Genomic DNA, 20,000 nt, shown 5'->3' with positions numbered 1-20,000 from the left:
ATAATATATAATCAAACATGTAATATATGATAACTACACACACATACACACTATATATTATATACATATATATATATATATATATATATATATATATATATATATATATATATATATATATATGAGGGTGCAATTGTGCATCTATGTCTGTAAGACATATACATGTATATTATTGTGTGTACAATAAATTTTCATTGAAAATGTCCTTCTAGTTTTAATTTTTTCCGTATCAAGACGTTATATCGTATTCTGCTCTATCCCGTTTATTTCCCCTCTTCCCCTACTTTTTCTTTCCCTTATATTCGTGGACATAAAGCACATCATATTCTCTCTCTCTCTCTCTCTCTCTCTCTCTCTCTCTCTCTCTACACAATATCAGGCAGCCTTTTGAAGACTTTAACAAGGGCAGTTTTCCAGCTTGACGCGAAAAAGGGACGAAAGAAAATGGGAATTCAACATGTGTTTCGACATAGGTGCTTTTACCTTGCTGATTTTTTTTCGCAGGAATACGTTCAAACGAAACTATCTGGGGGAAGTTTTTCCCAGTTCACTTTGAGTGGATTTTTACGGCTGTAAATATTTTTTCAGTATACATGTGTATTCCATTGTTGATAATTTATGATATTCTCTTTTTGTGCAGCTTCCATCACGTCCTTTTCCATTTCTGTTTAATTCTATCTCGAATTTCAATAAACGCAGAGTTCATATTTTGCGCAGTTTTTGAAGCCACGACAAGCTTGTTTCTTTCAAAGACACTTCATAACAAATATTTTTTTTTTCTAATGAATAAACCAATTTTACTCTACCTGAAAGAAAATCCGTTTTTCTTTCAGAGCCAACTCTACGGACAGTACGGTGCCAATAAAGGCTTGGGGGGACTGCAGCCCCCTCACAACCTAATGTTTTTGCCTCTTTTGGAGGGTTTGCGAGGAGGAAGCCACGGAGCTCCACCAGCGCCTCCCGCTTTACCCCCTATTTCCCCGCCACATGAAGCGGCCATTACGAAATTACCTCCAGTATCAGTATCAGCATCGGTAAGTATCACGTAACAGCCTGCCATTGCTCCTTCCCATTTTTTTCTATTCTTTTAACTCTTATCCTCACTCAACCATCATGATTTATCCAATTGTGATAACAAGCGGGTGACGCCGTTTCCATCCCAATGTTCACACTGCACAAACTCAGCTGATAAGACTTTCATTCTTCGGAAGGTACCAGCCTGGATGTCGGCATCTGCTCAGCTAGCGCAGCTCTCCCAAAACTCCTCCCACACAACCCATACGCCAGCTCAGGCGCCCACTTCAGGTCACGAACAACACGAAGAGAAGCCCCTGAACCTTACAAAACCCAAAGAAGCCAGCCCAAAGCCAAGTGATTTGACGGGACTGTCCCCTCCCAAGGGCCCAGGACTACCTCCGGCTTTGGTTCCTCACTCCTTCTTGCCGTACATGACTCCCCCATTTCCAGGCATACCAGATCACAAGGATATCCTTGGAGGCTTAGGACAGAGCCTAGGACAAGGGCTCGGGCAGAGTTTAGGTCAAGGTCTTGGACAAAGCTTGGGACAGAATCTAGGGCAAGGTCTCGGCTCTTTGCCTTCTCCCACCATGGGCGGAGGACTCCCAGGCAAGCATTACCCTCCACCAGCCTTTCCCCCAATGTACCTTCCACCTTCTTCAATACCTTCCTCTTTGCCCCCACACCTGACCCCCATCGGGGGAGGGCTATCTCTTCCTAATGCCACACCCCTCACCTCCCTCACTTCCCTAGGTGGAAGTGTCGGTTGTATCACCTCGGTTACTCCTTCATCACCACACACCACACAAGACAAACAAAAAGAGGAGGATTACGTTACCACCTGCCAGAGTGAGTATAATCATTACATTGTCCGTCAATAAAAATATCGTCATTTATACCAAACAGAAAGGTCCTAGAACTAGCTACACATGCCTCAATAGTAAATGTACAACGAAATTATAATATCTATTTGTATCAACGTAAACAAAGAGAATACATTAACAATGAACTGTGCTCGGAATCTTCATTACTCGAAGTCTAATCTAGAATCCTTGAGATTAATGGTCCATTTTTTCACTTTTTCTTTTAAGCAGCGAAGATGTTCGGTGCAAAAATCATCCGTCAAACACGCAAAGAAGGAGATCAAAAGCCCCATATCAAGCGGCCTATGAATGCTTTCATGGTATGGGCTAGAGACGAGAGACGTAAGATCCTCAAAGCATGCCCGGATATGCACAACTCCTCCATCTCAAAGATTCTCGGTAAGTAGAGAGAGAGAGAGAGAGAGAGAGAGAGAGAGAGAGAGAGAGAGAGAGAGAGAGAGAGAGAGAGTCTATTAAAACTAAGTAAAAACAATAAAAACAAGGCATAAATTCAAATTCAAAGGTAAGATAAAATTATTTATAAGAATTTATGATACTGGTGTTACGGACTTAAATACCCAAGTACTGATCGTAAGACCATAATTATGTAAGCAAAAGCAACTAAGATCATTGTAATTCAATCGCCAACCCACAAATAAAGCACCACAAATAACGTACCTTTGTTTCTTGTTTCAGGCTCTAGGTGGAAGTCCATGTCAAACTCAGAAAAGCAGCCCTACTATGAAGAGCAGTCACGGCTTTCCAAGTTACACATGGAGAAACATCCTGATTACCGCTACAGACCACGTCCTAAACGAACTTGCATTGTAGATGGGAAGAAAATGCGTATTTCAGAGTACAAAGCTCTAATGAGGCAGAAAAGAGATGAAATGCGCACAATGTACTTCAGAGACAATGGCCTTTCTGATCTTGCTAAATTGCTTCCCCCCGGAAGTGACCCATTAAAGAGTGACTTCATGAAATCCAGCCTTTTCAAGGATGACCTCCTGAAGAAAGACTTGCTTAGCGCTGATATGCTTAGTGTCGATTCTCACGGTGACCCGCCTTCCAGTCGCAGTGGTGACCTTCCTTCTGTAACGACACCAACCTCGGAGTTCAGTCTTGACGGATCTGCGTCACCTTCCCCGGGAGCTCCAGCTTCATCAACTTCAGACCTAGAAGATCACATGGACGAAGATTATACCTCTTCCACGGACCTCACAGGGCATGATGAATCCAAAGAGAGCCAGCCGCTAACAATAGATGAGCGGCTGGCGTGAAATTTCTCTTATGCATGCCCAAGAAATTCGAACGCCGCCATCTATGAACAACAATTGCTTGGGCATCTATCATCAGCTTCTTTGGACTTTACGACCCTCCCCGCAGTTCCTCCACATACACAGCAAACGCCCTTTCCTTATTATTATAGTGGAAATTTTCCAAAAGACCCTTTCCACCTTTCTCTTGAAGCAATAGGCCGTATCAATAATATATAAATATTCCCGTGTGTTGCTCGAAGCCAGTAAGTATACTGATCTGCAAATAAGACATGAAGGAAGCTTCCTTTACACACAGAGGCTAATTTCCTTTGAAAATATACGGGAGAACCTGCAAGTACCAAATCTGTGAGTCGAGGTTACCTCTGGAGAACCCTCTCGGGATAAAATTAAATCTCAAAGGAAGGGATATATATGGTGAAATCAAGTGGACACTGTTAAGACAAGTGGCACATCAAAAGTTATATATATTATCCTCGGTGAACTATACTTTGTGCATAGAATATATATAAACTTACATAATACGAAAAGGAGACTTGTATAGTATCGCGGATTTTGTGTGTGTGTGATTGTGTGGATTCAATATCTACAGGAGTAGCAAGTGATCTCCTCTTTATTGCAAAAACTTGTGTACCAAAATAACTAGGAAGATAATTCCTCCAATGGAGAGTTTCTTTCTAGGAATGAGACTTGAATGACGCTTATAATACAATTCAATTCTGTTTAACTAGAACGAGAACGCCTGCATTCAAACGTTTTTTCAAGTGTTTTGTTCATTCTCCTGTAAGAGAAAATGGTTACAGGTGTACCTCTTGTAGATCACCCTGCGTTTGAATCTCTTTGAAAGGATATTAGTCTTGTTCAGGACATTTTGTTCCTAATACTATTTTGAATCTGATGTAAATAAAAGGAGGGTTTCAGTAGCAAAAATACCTAGAAAATCCGAACTGAAATATACAATTTGAGCCAATGGCGATGGATCTCTTGGCACAAAAGTTTTAAGGTGAGACGTCAATAATTTTATATTTTTCTTTCATAGCCCAAGAATCTTTACATAGTCTCGTGTCTGCGCTAATTAACTCATTTTCTCGTATTTGGATGGTTAAGCGCAGGTAAAACCTGTTATGCAGTTGGTGTTTCTTATATTTTGGATAGGTAATACATCCTTAAAGCTACCAAATATTGACCCTCTTGATGCGATATTTGACTTGAACTTCATTCATGTCGAGGTTTTATTAAAACAGAACAAACACTCCGTGTTTGCTTTCTTTTTCTTCTCGTTTATTTCACAAGGGAAAGTCCTTTTCCCCTTTTCAATAGAATTCCATAAGCCTTATTTACTAGCTTTGTGAAGTCACGGTGAACGCTTGTACATAATGAATGCGATCTGACGATTGGTTGGTAACCATGACGGAAACCGTGACATCATTCTGACAAGGGGATGCAATTGGTTTTTGGATGAAAGCCAAGCGTGACTCAAGGTGCCTCCGTATCTTTTTGCAAAGTGCCAGGTTAACTGGTAGGAAGGGCCACCACTCAAGAGTTTCGAGTCTTATATTAACATCATTAAACTTCAACATTAACACTCTTTAAATATGAAGTACAAAAAAATATTAGTTATACATTTAAACTAGGGCCTGTAATTCCACGAATGTTTGTTAAGAGATTTAATGTTTTCTGAATATCAATTTCTTTTCACTTTTCTCTTTCCGAACTAAAACATCCACTATGACCATGTTTGCAAATAAATGTGTTAGACAAACACACAAGACAAACTTACTGAGTACACATTTGGTTCTTATCCAAGACTAGTTTATCTCTAACCAAAGTTATTCTTGCTAGAAAGTTATTGTGCCCTAACTGATTTATGCTGAAAGAGTGAGTTATTATGTCGTGGTCTAACAAAGGAGTGTACCCACATTAAAGTTTTGTATACTCGTGGAAAAACGAACTGTGTATAAATTGTTACGTTTTCTATTCTTCAACAAGGAAAGTTGTGCAAAATCCAGAAAATTTCTAGTTTGTTTCTGGTTCATTTTTATGCAAACTGAAACGAGGTATCAAAAATACTAATTTTTCTCATATTTTGAAAATTGTACTTTTGAGGAACACCGATCACGGCAAGGATGTGAATACATTTAATAATTTGTTCACGTAACGTTTACCTCTGTGATATAAGTATGCCAAATTAGCCAACTGGTGACTTGAGTTGTAAATAATGGATACTGTTGTATTTTTTACTTTAAAACATTTGAGTGCACTCCACGACTTTTTTTTTTTTAACAGTAAAAGAAAATCACACCAAATATATTGTGCTCTTTCGGGGTGCTTCCGTTATGGGCTAATGTAAAATATAGTAGGGATCCGCTATATAGATGTAATATATATAAATAAATATATATGTAATATGTGTTTAGGGGGGTTAATTCACATGACAGTTTTTATGCACGTGTTCCCACTCCCTCTCTCGATTTCCATACCCCCTGCTGTCACCTCCCCTCTTCCTCTACTTATAACAATCTCTCTCTCTCTCTCTCTCTCTCTCTCTCTCTCTCTCTCTCTCTCTCTCTCTCGTAAAAACTTTCTGTTAAACTTGGTATATGCATTTTATTAGGTGAAAACCGCTGTTCTACGATAGCTGTTACAAAATCATTCAGAAAATTCAAATTCATCATGCACGTTATATAGAACCACGCCAATCACTCTTTAATGATTTAATATTGAATCCTTTAATATCCACTAAAATACGCGCTAAAGATACATTACACCCTTAAAATTTTAGTAATATTAGTTCAGCAAAACTATTCTTTTGTTAAAATTCCTGAGGATAAAATTTTCACCTGGTTTAGTGCACAATCTTCTCTACTCTGACTGTGCTAACCTTATCCTGTCCCTCCTCTTTTGACACTTGTAATAATGCTAAGTCCAAAAATGGCAAGCAGAATTTACAAGAAGAATTAATAATTTGCAAGTTGTATTCATTCTAGATAAATGTTCCAGTACAGACACGCAGCTCTGCTCTGCTGTTAGTTTTTATTTGTATATTATAATTATTATTGTTGTTATCACCACTCTCTTTGTTGCACACTATGAAGAATATGTAAATAATTATGTTTCTTATACCATTCTGCACAAGACTCTCGTGTCTGAAATCAGATCCCAGTCCTTCTTCTTCCATTCTCCTTTGAGGCATACCTAGTTCACCGCCCTTTCCCAGGGATGAACTTCCCTGCAAGTTCTTTCACTAAGTCTAATTCGAACCTTGGGCATTTTTCATGTACCGCTTTCAGGACTGGTCTCTTTCTCTGTCTGCTTGTCTATTCATCTTTCGATCTCACTTTCTCTTCTACTCTGGACGCTGATCACCTTCATAGGCAGATCAGCTGATGAATCACGTGACCCGGCAACGAGGAGATGATTAGTCGGCACAGTTCAGCGGCTGGGTTTAATGCCATCTTCTCTTAGTAAAAAAAATCCCGGTCTTTAGCGTTACGTTTCTGAAATCCTTGGCGTTAGTTACCGATGCCGCCGAGTGGCGACGTCAATCAACTTGTCGTTGACCTGTGTATTAATATATATAAATATATTCTGATAAATCCAGATTTTAATAATCTGGAGGTATTGTCTAATGTATAAGCTATTTTGTAAGAAGTCTATCACTAAATGAACTTATTTAGATGATGATGATGTTGATGAGATGTAACTACAAAGGTTCATTTCTTCTTGTTTTGGAGGGAGATATTGTTTTGTAAATCATTTGGCTCAAAATACCTTTATAATCTAGTCGCTATGTATATGATAACTGGGAGGGCTTGGAGTACCCAATTCACTCCTCCTCCTCCTGCTCCTGCTCCTCCTCCTCCTCTTTTTATCTCCTATTTAAAAGTGACATCTAAATGGAGTATTCCTATAGTAGCTATCTCTTAATTGGAATAGGAGTTCTCTATCCATTCGGGTATGCGATTTGTTGAAATGGCCCACATAGAAAATCACAGTATGTTTTTTGTCGACGTCAAAATCACTTCTTTAACGGAGTAAAGTAATTCATTGGCTGTCTCTCAGTGATGTCATTGTTGGCAGGAGTTTTCTGATGACGTCATTAGTAGGAGACATGTGACTGGCCGCCTACATGAGACGTCACTCGTGTTACAGCTATTAGATAACGAAATTTGATGAAAGGACCAAATTCTGGTGTTTTGTTTGGTTTTGTGTTTGATGTTGCAGCTATTCTAATATTATAAGAACATTTGTCAATTTGTTATTTGTTGTGCAGGTTTTATAATAAATGCTACAAGTGGAAGAAATAGTTTTAATCACCCTTCCTCTCAACATGGGAATGATGCTCCGGAAAATAAGGGGACATTTACCAAACACTTGAACTTCATTCAAAAAGGCAGCTCCAACCAGTGAACGGACGATAACATGCACTGCCCTTTGCCGCCATAAAATCAATTTTACCAAGAACACCAAGTGAGGAGTATGAGAAATCTTTAATGAAGAAGTTTAACATGATTTGAAACTTTATTTACGGGAAGATAAACTGGTTCTGTTCTTTCGTTTGAGAACGGCATAAATGAAAAATTAAAACAAGCATAAAAATCACTGTCTTGAATATCAGTTTCTATTCTGGGATTCAGCTTTCAAGAAATCTTAAAACTTTCATTGAGAGATCTTGCAGACTAAATCCACTGCAAAAATAATCAATAAAACATTAAGTTAAAAACTAACATGTAAAACACTTCATGAATATAATTTATTATTTTGAGACCCAATTTCTAGTATTCAAACCTTAAACCATAATTGAAAGATCTTGCAGAATATAACGACTGCAAAAGCAACCGATTAAACTTGAAATTATGAGAATATTGTAAATTAAAGGAACGAAATAAAAGATTAATTAAAGAACGAAGAAAATAATTTTATGAATATATTATTCCCTACAAGAGCTTCCAGACTATACTGACTGCAACAATAATCAATAAAAGATGAACTTGTGACAACTCTGGAAATTTTCTGCAAATGGCAAAAAAAAGAAACACCGGTTAACTACACGGAAGAAGCAATAAAAGGACACAAGTTGGCATAAAAGATTAATATCTCTGATCATAACTTCACAATATATTTCGAGCAAGAATTTCAATAGTTGACAAATATAAAGGAGCAGCAGCAAATAGTTGGGTTGTGATTCAGTTTTGTTATGAAATGCCTTTCAAACCATGTCAAAGGTTGTTTCTCAAAATGCAATATACGATACAACGCGTCACTATAATAGTCAATAACAAAATATCTCGCAAGGCTTGTGAATTGCGTCAAAATTTTTATAACCTCCTTATTCAGTCACGATATTTAAAAAAAATAATAAGCAAGTTTATCCAAAGTTCTGGTACTTGAATCTCTAGAAACGTCTTATCTTCATGATTGGTATGAAACACAATCTATATTTGTAAAATAAAAGAAATTTCAAACCCGAGTTTTATTAAAGAGAAAATGTTAGGTTGCAGCACCGTAACCTACTCATTCATCTAAATGCTATAATCTTATAAACGATGCCACGTACTTATACAACTCCCTTGCCATTGCATTGTTCAATATGATGACTATTTCATGCTGTTACCTCACTATACATATTCAGTCGCCGATCACTATTCTAAAAGCCTTGAATCTAAGTTTCTTTTTTCATATATCACCACAGTGGACCGCCTTCTTGTCTCAGTGATGCATAAGCACCTCTTTGAAAGAATGCAGATAATCTGGCTTGATCCTTGATAGTACCTCTTTTCAGGTTGTTGGGAGAGAAAGGCTTAACAGCAGTGTTAGGTGGTAACCAGAATGTCGCCAAATTTGCTTTGAAAACTGAAGAATTTTGTTTAAATACTGCAATCTGCTTCGTTACGCAATTACTACAATTTTTACCCTGTGACAATCATTTACTCTCACAGAGGATGCTTAAGATTTCGTTTCGATCACTGAATTGGCGATCCAATTGTAAAATAATATTTAAGACTCCGTTGTCTAGCTTTATTGACCGGAAAAGTAACTATAAACCAAACACACACACACACACAGATATATATATATATATATATATATATATATATATATATATATATATATATATATATATGAGATACAAGAATATTACTACATATATGCACAACCTCCACTAAATTAAAAGTATGAATGTGGCAGTGTGCATATCTCACTATATACGTACATATATATATATATATATATATATATATATATATATACATACATACATACTTACATATTATACATAATATATATGCATTTACATGTATATCAAATATATGCACAACCTGCAGCTAAATTAAATTAAAGTATGAGTGTGGCAGTGACCTTTGTATTTTTTCTCACTGGGATTAAAATCTGTTTGACGACACCACTGTATGCATGAGTATGTGCATATGTGTGTGTAATACACACACACACACACACACACACACACAGATACTATATATATATATATATATATATATATATAGATATTATATATCTATTATTAATAATATATTATATATATATATATATATTATATAAAGGGTTGCTTACAAGTGCAATTTTGGTGATCTACCGAATTCGACACTCGTACGTCAGGATTCGATTAGAGCATAATCTAACATCGAAGCTTTCTTTAAAAAGATTTAAGGCATTTAGTTCTGAAGGTCATTGGACAGGAGACTCGTTCAGTGGCCCAAACGTAAGCGTAAACTCCCTTGCTTAAAACAATGGAGGTATGTTTACGTGTGTAAGTCCCTTCACATCTGGACTCCTTTACTGATGTGGGAGGGTCGCATACCGCCACGTGGCGTCTTCCCATAACACAGATCATCCACCTTTTCCTCTTTCCCCTTCTGCAGCGACCAGACGGAAGTAGTGACGTCATATTCTAAATAGAGGTTAAAATGTAAGTAAGTACAGTTTATTTCAGTCTTTTTGTACGGCGGACAGCACGGCTATTACACTCAAATCAAATCATATCACATAAATCATCTTATGAGCATTGGTGTCGAAAATTATTGGAGCAACGGACTTAGAGAGAGAGAGAGAGAGAGAGAGAGAGAGAGAGAGAGAGAGAGAATAATTAATGAAAATACTCCTAAAATGGGGACTGCTAAAACGCTAACCATACAAATAATTTAACATCTCGACATCTACAAAGGATCACGCTAGGAAAAATGGACCAGTTTATTAGCATTACAATTCATAATGTTTACCTTCGACGAAAAACAAGAACGGTTGGTTGGCTGGTTTAGAATGAGCAGACTTATAACAGCACGGGCGTTGAAGGGGATAAAAAGGCCTGCTGTAGACCTCTGGACTAGGTCCAATCAACGACGACATGCTCTGATGTATGAACAGCATTAAAATGCTACAAAACGCCATTTTCCTTTTAAAAGGTGAATAGTACCTAGCAAGTTAAAAACGCCAAAGGCAATGTCGTACACGCAATGAAAGAAAAAAAAAAAAAAAAAAAAAAAAGAGGTGACCGTTTCAGAACCGCTACATGAATTCCTATAACTGCATAAGGTGCTTATTTATTGAAAAATCTGAACAGGTTTCGGAAACTGCGACTACATGACTACAGTTATTAAAGACACTGTAGCCTTTGGAAGGGGGAATCTTTTGACCGACGTGCACTATACCTTAAATCGATGTATGCCGAGAACGAATTTGAAGCTATCTATTGCTGACTTTCCGGTACGGCTTTCGGCAAATTGTCTTCTCAGCCTTAAATATTCATTGAAACTAATCTATTGGATAAAGATTAATCCTCTTACCCAGGAAAAGATTCCATCTCTAGTCTCCTTCCCAACCGCTCGCCGTCCACCTGTATAACTAATATCGAATCTGTTGATTGTCCATGAACAAAAATAAAAATGAGAGAATATTCAATATTATTCTTGAAGCAAGGCTGATCACTCCAGACTTATATTTAATGTCTTGCGGAAAATTCACCCAAGTTTCGGTAGTTATAAGCAAACGCGTTCTTTTTATCAATAAACGCTTTGCAATAATTTAAACTACAAGACAGATGAATATCTCTTTACACTGGAGCCCTCATACATTCATCGAAGCATAGTGACAAAACCATGCAGTCAATCCATTTGTCGTTTTAAATATCGACCTTCATCTTTTTTTTCCAAGTGTGATGGGGTAATGGTGACATGGTCCTACTATGTTACTAATGCCGAAATTCAATTTTCAAAATTTGTGAGTTTCTAACTGAACAACATCCTCAGGGAGACCGTTCCACAGTCAAATGGTGTAAAGAATGAAAGACCTCTGGAACTGAAAGTACTAGTGTTGCTGTTCAGCAAATTTAGTTGCTTTCGGCAGGTAAAGAGCATCAGGGATCAGTTGTGATAGTGAAAACTGTTAAAATGAAATACAACTTATGAAAAAATTGACAAACAATGTGACCATCCATCAGTGATCCAAGTTATAACTAGTAGTGTTAAAAGACAGACACCTACCACCAGGCAACACTGTCTAAAAAAAGATAACAATGGCAGAAGCAGAGCCATACCCATAGAACAGCATTCTAGTAAGGCAGGACAAATGAACTCATGTAAGTTGATTCGACTTTATCACTGATATAAATATATGCGGCCTTATGTATAATAAATAACTTCCATGCAGCATTTGCTGACACTTTCATTAGATGTCTCTGGAAAGTAAGATGTGAATCAAAAGTAACAGAAGTTTAGTCAAAGCTTAAGGTTTAATCAGCAGAAACCCATCTACTTGAAAGGGAGGATGGAGTGGATAATCAGTACAAGATCTACTAATCTATATAGTTTTCGTTTTCTGATGTTCAGCTTCATACCCCCACCGACTACATCATTCAATAGCCCGTTCCATGTCACGACTGGAGCTAAGGGCAGCGTCAATTCCCATAATTGGTGACTTTCTATATCCACAACTGTTATTTCAACGGCATACCAAACAAACTTGTTTTCCTGGTCAATGACCATAACACTTGTAAACACTATGGTGATTTAAAGTGTGATACACACGGTACAACTGAGGTAATGAAACAGGCATCTTCCCCGGATGATCTACAAAGTAATGAAGACAGAAACTGAAAGGGCAAATAAAAGCCATCCTGTAGTAGAACGGAAATGCTTCGTGGATGAAATATCGTATTTTGAAAACACGGAAACCTTATGACACACCTGTACAGAATGAATGTTTATCCGAAAAATCTGATAATCAGAATAGGTATTTCTTGCTTATCATCACTGAAGGTCTAAAATGTTAAGCACATACTGTTAAAAAGCAAGCATTAACGGAAAAATATTGGAATCATAATTCTGTGGAAATCTCTCTCTCTCTCTCTCTCTCTCTCTCTCTCTCTCGGCAGGTGTGTCTTTGATTGGAAGGCATAACTGTTTTATTCGAGACCCTATTACATTTTCTTTATTACTGCTGAAGTTATCTCGTTCTATTCTTAACAAAAGAAATAATGAACAAGAAATGTCATCTATACTGAAAAAAACAAGAAATAATAATGATTGGATACAAGATCAAAACCCTGCGATCAAAGATTACTGAATACTAAATCAACACCCTGAAGTTCACAATTGTGGATAGTCAATCCGGCCTACCTGCCAACAAGCTTATGTACTTTTCTTTTGCTAATTAAACATTTGCAATCTTCTACAGAATAGCATGAAACAGTTCAGTCTGTCTCGAATGAATTCACCTGAACTGCTGGAGCTTAAGATTTTTCTTCTGACGTTAACCAATGAAGGAAGAATTCACAAAACTATCAAAATTAATATGAAAAACCATTGAGACAAAATAATTTGTCGTAAAGGATAAGTCTTGGGTAAACTGCCATTCAAATTATGAATATGGTTGGAATTAAATATCTCGTTCTATCTCATTCTAGTGGCGGCCCTTGGTACTTGAGACATCACAGTCTGGCCTGAAACCACTTACTGTGCTGCTACAATTCGTAATATGCATTAAGTTGATACTAAGACATTGGTGAAATTTGTATAATTGGTCAATAAAGAAATAATGATGTAATTTCAGAATGTGTAAGTGCTCACGGAATATTAAATTTAAAATGCACTTTAAAAAAAAACAGTATGTACTGCTGTAAAATTAACTTCTTCAAAAGACTGAACTGGCAACCATGAAAGTTAAAAGTAACGTCAAACGATGTGAGAGGATTTGAACCCCCTGCGTTATTATTTCAAATTCCTTACATTCTTTTTTATAAAAATATCAAGCTCGTTTTCACATTTCATTAAAAAAATGTGAATAAAACATATTTCCACAATCCGAACATTTACCTCTGCTCAGTTATCTTTGGTTAATTTCAACAATAAACTTAGCAGTTCTAAATGGTATTCGATCAAGCGTCTCGATTCCCCTTATAACTAGTAACTCAAACATATCTATCGATCGTTAACATTGCCTTCCTCCTTCTCTTCCTCCTCCTCCTCTTTCTCCAATTTGCTTTGGTCAGTGTCATCCCCGTAGTGTATTGGTCTATTAAAGGGCGTCCAACCAAGCATTATTGTCCCATTATTAGTCCCACGGGAGGGTCCACCCTTAGTTTCATTTTGTACAGCTGCGTCGTAAGACTGCTGCAGTGGCTGGCACTCGAGGATTCCCCCACTCACAACCTTCCTGTCGCGACTCTCTCCTGACCTTTTGTCTATCTACCTACTCCCGTACTCAGGAATCTCGGCCTACGGGTTTCCTTTAAACGTAAATCTTTAGTTCTGGAGTGCTACATTGAAAACGCTATCCCTTTTTTTAAAATGATCACAAACTCGAGTCATTCAAATAATTTATTTTTTGTCAAACAGTAACGAGTAATCACAGAAGGTTTTGACTTTCTCTATGTTATACAATGATACTTTTCCAACTGCTTTCTAATTTATAATTTTACATTTTTGTTGTTCTCTAGTTTTGCAAAGTTTTTATTTCAATTGAACAGATAAACTAGTACCCTAAGCGAACGGGGATATTTCTTTTCCTTAACGCGTTCCGTTTCAGTAGAAAAGACAATTTCAGACTTGATTTGAGGGAGGATGTTCTTGTACCATAATGTAATGTGTATCAATGTGAAAAACGAATTTTCAACAAACCATCGGCCAACTATCCATTGCAAAATACCTTGCCAGAGAAATCTACACACAAACATTGTGGAAAAACAAGTTCTGCTAAGTATGAGACCCGTGGTTTGGGCAGGGAAGAGGGGAGGGTGATAACCCTGGTGTTCACAGAATACGATATTAATAATACTCCATGTCCACTTTTTTTTATATATCTCTTGTGGGGGGCTATGACATCTGTTATTCATAGCAAAAAGGGAAGATGATTTTGGCCAGTTTTCATTCTACGAAGCTGCTGTATTGTAAATGCTGTTCTGTTATTCGTTTGGACACTAAACATGGAGGAAGGTTCTGGACTGCTTGTGAGTTGCATATTCAAAGTTAATTTCGAAGAAAAAAATTAAAGAGAAGCACACAATTTTACAACTCTATATATACACATATATTTGTGTGTGTATTAAAAGTACCTTATACTGCATCCCAGTTATGTACGGAAGAATCCACAGTAATCTACTTGATTAGAAATACTATTCATTTTGCTAATCTAGGTTATTACAGGGGATCCTTTTATACATGATTTGGACACAAGGTACGACAGTTTTTGTTTTACACATATGCACACATATACATGTATATCTATACACATCATATATGTGTATACATGTGTGCATACAAGCATATATATATATATATGTACGTGCGTAAGTGTATGTGTGTGTAAAAATGGATGTACGTAGATTTGTATGCATTTAGTATGTGTGTGTATGTGCCAAATACACTTTGAAGTGCATTGAGCAATTTCAACCAAACATACATAAGATTTATCATCTTGGAAAGTATACTGTGGGGGGTAAGACATCACCGCCACCAAAGGGGTGTTTGTGGGAAAGGGGTGGAAAGGGGGTAAAATGTAAAAATAACTAAGAATGACAGATATTGTTGTCAAATCCACAGTTTTTGAGGTCGCTGAGATGAATTATGATAGTCCCGATGACCAATAAGCCCAAGGTCAACTCACAATAGGGAGGGAGTGACATGTAAAAATAAATGAAAACAGATAGTAGTGTCTAATCCATAGTTTTCGAAGTGGCTGAGATGGATACTGACACTCATGATGCCCTTAAGTCCAAGTTAAGCCCGATAGGTAGGGGTTGGGTAGGGGGTGGCATGTAGAAAAAAAAGAGAGAGAAAAAAAAAAAAGAAATTAGTGTCTAAATCATAGTTTTCGAGGTCGCTGAAATGAATAGTGACATTCCTGACGATCTTCAAGTCCAAGTTCAGTCCCAACTGGGAGGGGGTGAGAAGGGGTGGGAAAGGAGTGATGTATAAAAAAACCGAAAACGACAGTTATTTATGTCTATTCCATCAATTTTGAGATTGCTGATATGAATAGTGACAGTCCAAGTTCAGCCCCAATAGGAGGGGGGTGGGAAGGGGCAACATGTAAAAATAACTGAAAATGACAAATATTAGAGTCTAATCTATAGTTTTCAAGTTACTGGGATGAATAGTGACACTCCCAATGGCCCTAAAGTCCAAGTTCAGCCCTTACAGGAAGGGGGTGGGAGTTATATATATACTGAAAACAAGATATTAGTGTCAAATCCACAGTTTTGGAGGTAACAGATGAATTGTGACATTTCTGATGCTCTTCAAGTCTTAAGTTCAGCTCTGATAGGGAGGGAGGTGGGAAGGAGGTGGGAAGGGGGTGACATGTAAAATAACTGGAAATGACAGGCATGAGCTTGAGTTCAGCCCTGATAGGGAAGGGGATTACAAGTATAAATAACTGAAATCAACAGATATTAGTGTCTAATCTATAGTTTTGTGGTTGTCGAGATGAACATTGACACTCCTGATGCCCTTCAAGTCCAAGTTCAGCCCCGATAGGAAGGGGCGGAGGGTGAAAAGGGGGTGGGAATGGGGTGACATGTAATAAAAATTACTGAAAATAATAGATATTAGTATTTAATCCATACTTTATTAAAAGTAACGGCCACTTCAGCAGCGTTACACTTATAGAGATTCTTCTCTATTTTTCAAATAACGGGTTGTTCAGTGCTACTTAAACAGGCTAGTAGAGCGGCTATGGAGGTCATTATCAAATACACGCTCAAGATCGGTGCTTATATTTCAACTTATAAAAATAAACTTTGATATCATAGTTATCAACGTCATTAACAGTTCTCTCTCTCTCTCTCTCTCTCTCTCTATCTTGGCATGCTTTTGTCTGTAGCTGCCAGGCATCCTTTGGGCTGAGAAGCTGAGGATGGACTGTTTTTGGAGTGGTGTCCGTCCTCCTTATATTTGGGGTCATCAGCAGGGGGTCTGCCCCATGCTGCTCTCCTATTATCTGAGTGTTGCTGACATGAATAGTGATACTCCTAATCATTAATTTAGAGGGGAGAGATTGGACAGACAAACGACGATCGAGTACATATAAGGCACCATTGTTATGCAATCGTTGTCATAGATGGCATCAGTATCAATCCTTTTTTCATCCATGAGAATCTATATGACTGTTAAAATAACCTCAAGTAAACGTGTGTTAAATCGCAGTCAACTCTACTCCTATTTTTATATCTAATAAAATACACAAGGAATGCTGCAATGAGCTATTATTAAAGCAGGGGTGTTGTTTATCCCTGGTACGTTTCTACAGCTCATAAAAATATTATTCCAAATGACGAATTGTATAGAATAAAAGTTCTTCACTGTGCTGAAATATACCTGAAACGTCACTGGCCTGTAGTATTACCATCAGTCCATACAACCATGGTTATGCCTGACTAATTTTCCTACTACTTGTACTACAAAATTGTACATAGGCTAGTATCATGAGGCCTAGATCCAGTTCTGCTGCAGTTTTAAGTGTTAATGAAATGTTATTTACATGTTATCAATAAGTTCTGAAACCTGGTAGGGAGAGGACTCTGCTGAATTTGATCTGCCAGAACACTTGAAGGTAGTATAGGGGAGACTGGGGCTAGTTGACTACAGGGGTAGGTTGGCACACTCAAATTAACTTTAAAGTTTACCAATGGATGACTCTAATGCATATACTGTGTAATTGCTACGTGGTTTCTCAGTTACCAGCAAAATTCTGTAAAGATAGAACGTAGGAGCTAGAATTTATGAGATAAATTTTGATTTTGATGGTAGTAAGTAAATTTTTTTATCTTTCTGTTATTTGCTATAACATCTATTCATTCATGAAAGATTATTTTTCAGTTATATCATAGTTTTCCTTATGGTTTAAAGATTCTATACCATTAAAATTAATCATTCAAGGCATCTTGGTGTGGAATGGTAAGTGTTTTTGTACCAAATGTAGGGATGGGGCAAGTTGGCTCAAAATAAATGGGGCAAGTTGGCACACGTTATTTGATAATAATAGTAAGCCTATTTATTTACATGATTTAAGTTTTGGTTCTAGATTTTTGGAAGGATAATGAGATTAGTGTCTTATCATATCCTCTACATTGTTCTCACAAGTTGCAGCCCCTGGATTTTAGTGTTTACAGACCTCTGAAGAAATGTGTTAACAGGGCATGTGATTCGTGGATGACTTGTAATCCAGGATCACGTATGCCCATCTGTGACATTCCTGGTAAAGTTTCCTCGGCTTTACCTCTGGCTGTCACTTATTCTGATGTTTTCAATGGGTTTAGGATTGATGAAATTTCAACTTTGAATACAGACTATTTCAAGATTTTGATTTTACAGGTGGTTATGTAACAGATTGAGAGATGTCCGAAAAGACACATGGGCTTCAGATCAGTCATCAGCATGATACAGAGTTTAAGAACTGCTCATGTTGCTTCAGAAAAAAGCTCAGCTGAAGACAGCCTGTGTTTGGTAAGCCAGGAGAGGTGTGGGTCCAGTGCAGGGCATGTAACATGTGGGAGCATGAAGACTACTGACGACAATTTATTTGACACCTGCCACAATTACAACTAGATGATGATCTGAAGTAATACTTATGCCTTATATTTTGTTTTTTGGAAATTCAGAGGGTATTTTTGCTATTTGATTTAAATGCAATGTAGAAATTTTCTTTTAATTATCAATGTGCCAACTTACCCCGTATACTGGGCAAGTTTTCCAATGCGACTTCTGTGTCATCGATTTCACCATCCCAGCTACACTGAAGTCAGTACAGATTAATTATACCACCTTATGACCGTATAGCATTTATTAAACATTTTTGTACAAAACCATAACTTCCATCCTTTGCTATTCTAGAGGCACTTTACGTCAAAAGCAAACGACCCACAGTCAACGTTCTAATCACTGACTAAATGAATCCACCACTACCTGGAGACTGGATTCATCTTCACTCAATAACTTATCCCATCTGTATAGAAGCCAGTGCAGACTATTATAACAATAATACCATCAGATAAGGGTGAAACATTCGTTACCAAATTTTATGCTAAGCAATACCTTCAGGGCCTGAGAATCTTTCTAAGAGATCACAAGCAGTCGTTGGAAATCTTGTAATCTTCGATAAGGAATATAATATATATATATATATATATATATATATATATATATATATATATATATATATATATATATATATATATATATATATGTATGTGTGTGTGTATGTATGTATTTGTATATGTGTTATATGTGACTATGTGTGATATTCTATATATAATATTTAAATATAATATATATTTATATATTTATAATATTATATCTATATATAGTATCTCTATATATATTATATATATATATATATATATATATATATCTGTATATATATTATATAATATAGATCTACATATATATCTATACTATAAGTATATCATATCTGTATATATAATTATCTACATATTAGATCTATATATATAATTTATATAATCTATATAGATATATATATATATATATATATATATGTATATATATGATATCTATATATATATATATAGATCTTATATATATATATGTATATATATATATATGTATATATATATATATATCTATATATATATGTATATATATGTGTGTGTGTGTATATACATATAATATAATGTATATCTACAAATAGGTATTGCTTGGAGCAAAATTTGGTAAGAAGGTTTCACCTTTATCTGATTGTATTATTGTATGAATTGTTTGCTCTGGCTTCCATACAGATGGGATAAGTTGCTTAATAGGGAGTGAAGATCAAGTCCAGTCTCCAGGCAGTGGTGGATTCTTTTAGTCAGTGTTTAGAATGTTGACTGTGGTTCGTTTGCTTTTGACGTAAAGAGCCTTTAGAATAGCCAAAGGATGGAATGTGTGGCTTGATACAAAATTTTTTAATAAATGCTTTACGATCTTATGGTGGTATGATTAACCCTAGATAGGTAACCTGGGACGTCTTCAACGGCGCCAAAAACTGTTTTCTCTTGTCAGAATTACGCCATGCGGCAAGATGCACTTTCTACCCAGTAGTTGTAATGTTGTTTAGGCCTTTGTGAGAGTGTATGTCAATTTACATTCTCCATAGCTATGTGCGATATGGGCCCTCAAAGTGCACTATTGGGTGAAAACTACCCCAGGTTGCCAAAATAGACTTTTAGCACTTACGACATTTTTTCTTTTTTGACTACTTTTCTTTTGTGTGTGATAAAAAGGGAGAAGGTGACAACTGATTGCTGATGTTAGGGCCCCAGTACAGTAAGAAAGGAAGACAAAAAGACCAAGAAGAGGTGCTCAGACTGCAACCGCCCTGCGTGCATCATCCACTC

At 36.8% G+C, this 20,000-nt stretch overlaps 2 protein-coding genes across 4 annotated transcripts in view; one reads left to right on the top strand and one right to left on the bottom strand.

Moving 5' to 3' along the window:
- LOC135211016 (uncharacterized) overlaps positions 1-7,455 on the top strand; it is a 151,845-nt gene extending 144,390 nt beyond the window's left edge. The window contains exons 6-9 of the mRNA XM_064244037.1: positions 834-1,034; positions 1,212-1,866; positions 2,109-2,279; positions 2,577-7,455. Coding sequence (XP_064100107.1) covers positions 834-1,034; positions 1,212-1,866; positions 2,109-2,279; positions 2,577-3,160 — 1,611 coding nt within the window. The 3' untranslated portion in view covers positions 3,161-7,455. The remainder of the gene's footprint in view (positions 1-833; positions 1,035-1,211; positions 1,867-2,108; positions 2,280-2,576) is intronic.
- Positions 1-20,000, bottom strand: part of LOC135211014 (protein spaetzle 5-like) — a 956,827-nt gene that overhangs the window by 560,337 nt on the left and 376,490 nt on the right. The window lies entirely within an intron of this gene.

Source organism: Macrobrachium nipponense, chromosome 4, assembly GCF_015104395.2.
Source record: "Macrobrachium nipponense isolate FS-2020 chromosome 4, ASM1510439v2, whole genome shotgun sequence".
Taxonomy (NCBI): Eukaryota; Metazoa; Arthropoda; class Malacostraca; order Decapoda; family Palaemonidae; genus Macrobrachium; species Macrobrachium nipponense.
Note: the sequence above shows the minus strand (reverse complement) of the source record. Positions and strands in the feature narration are given on the sequence as shown.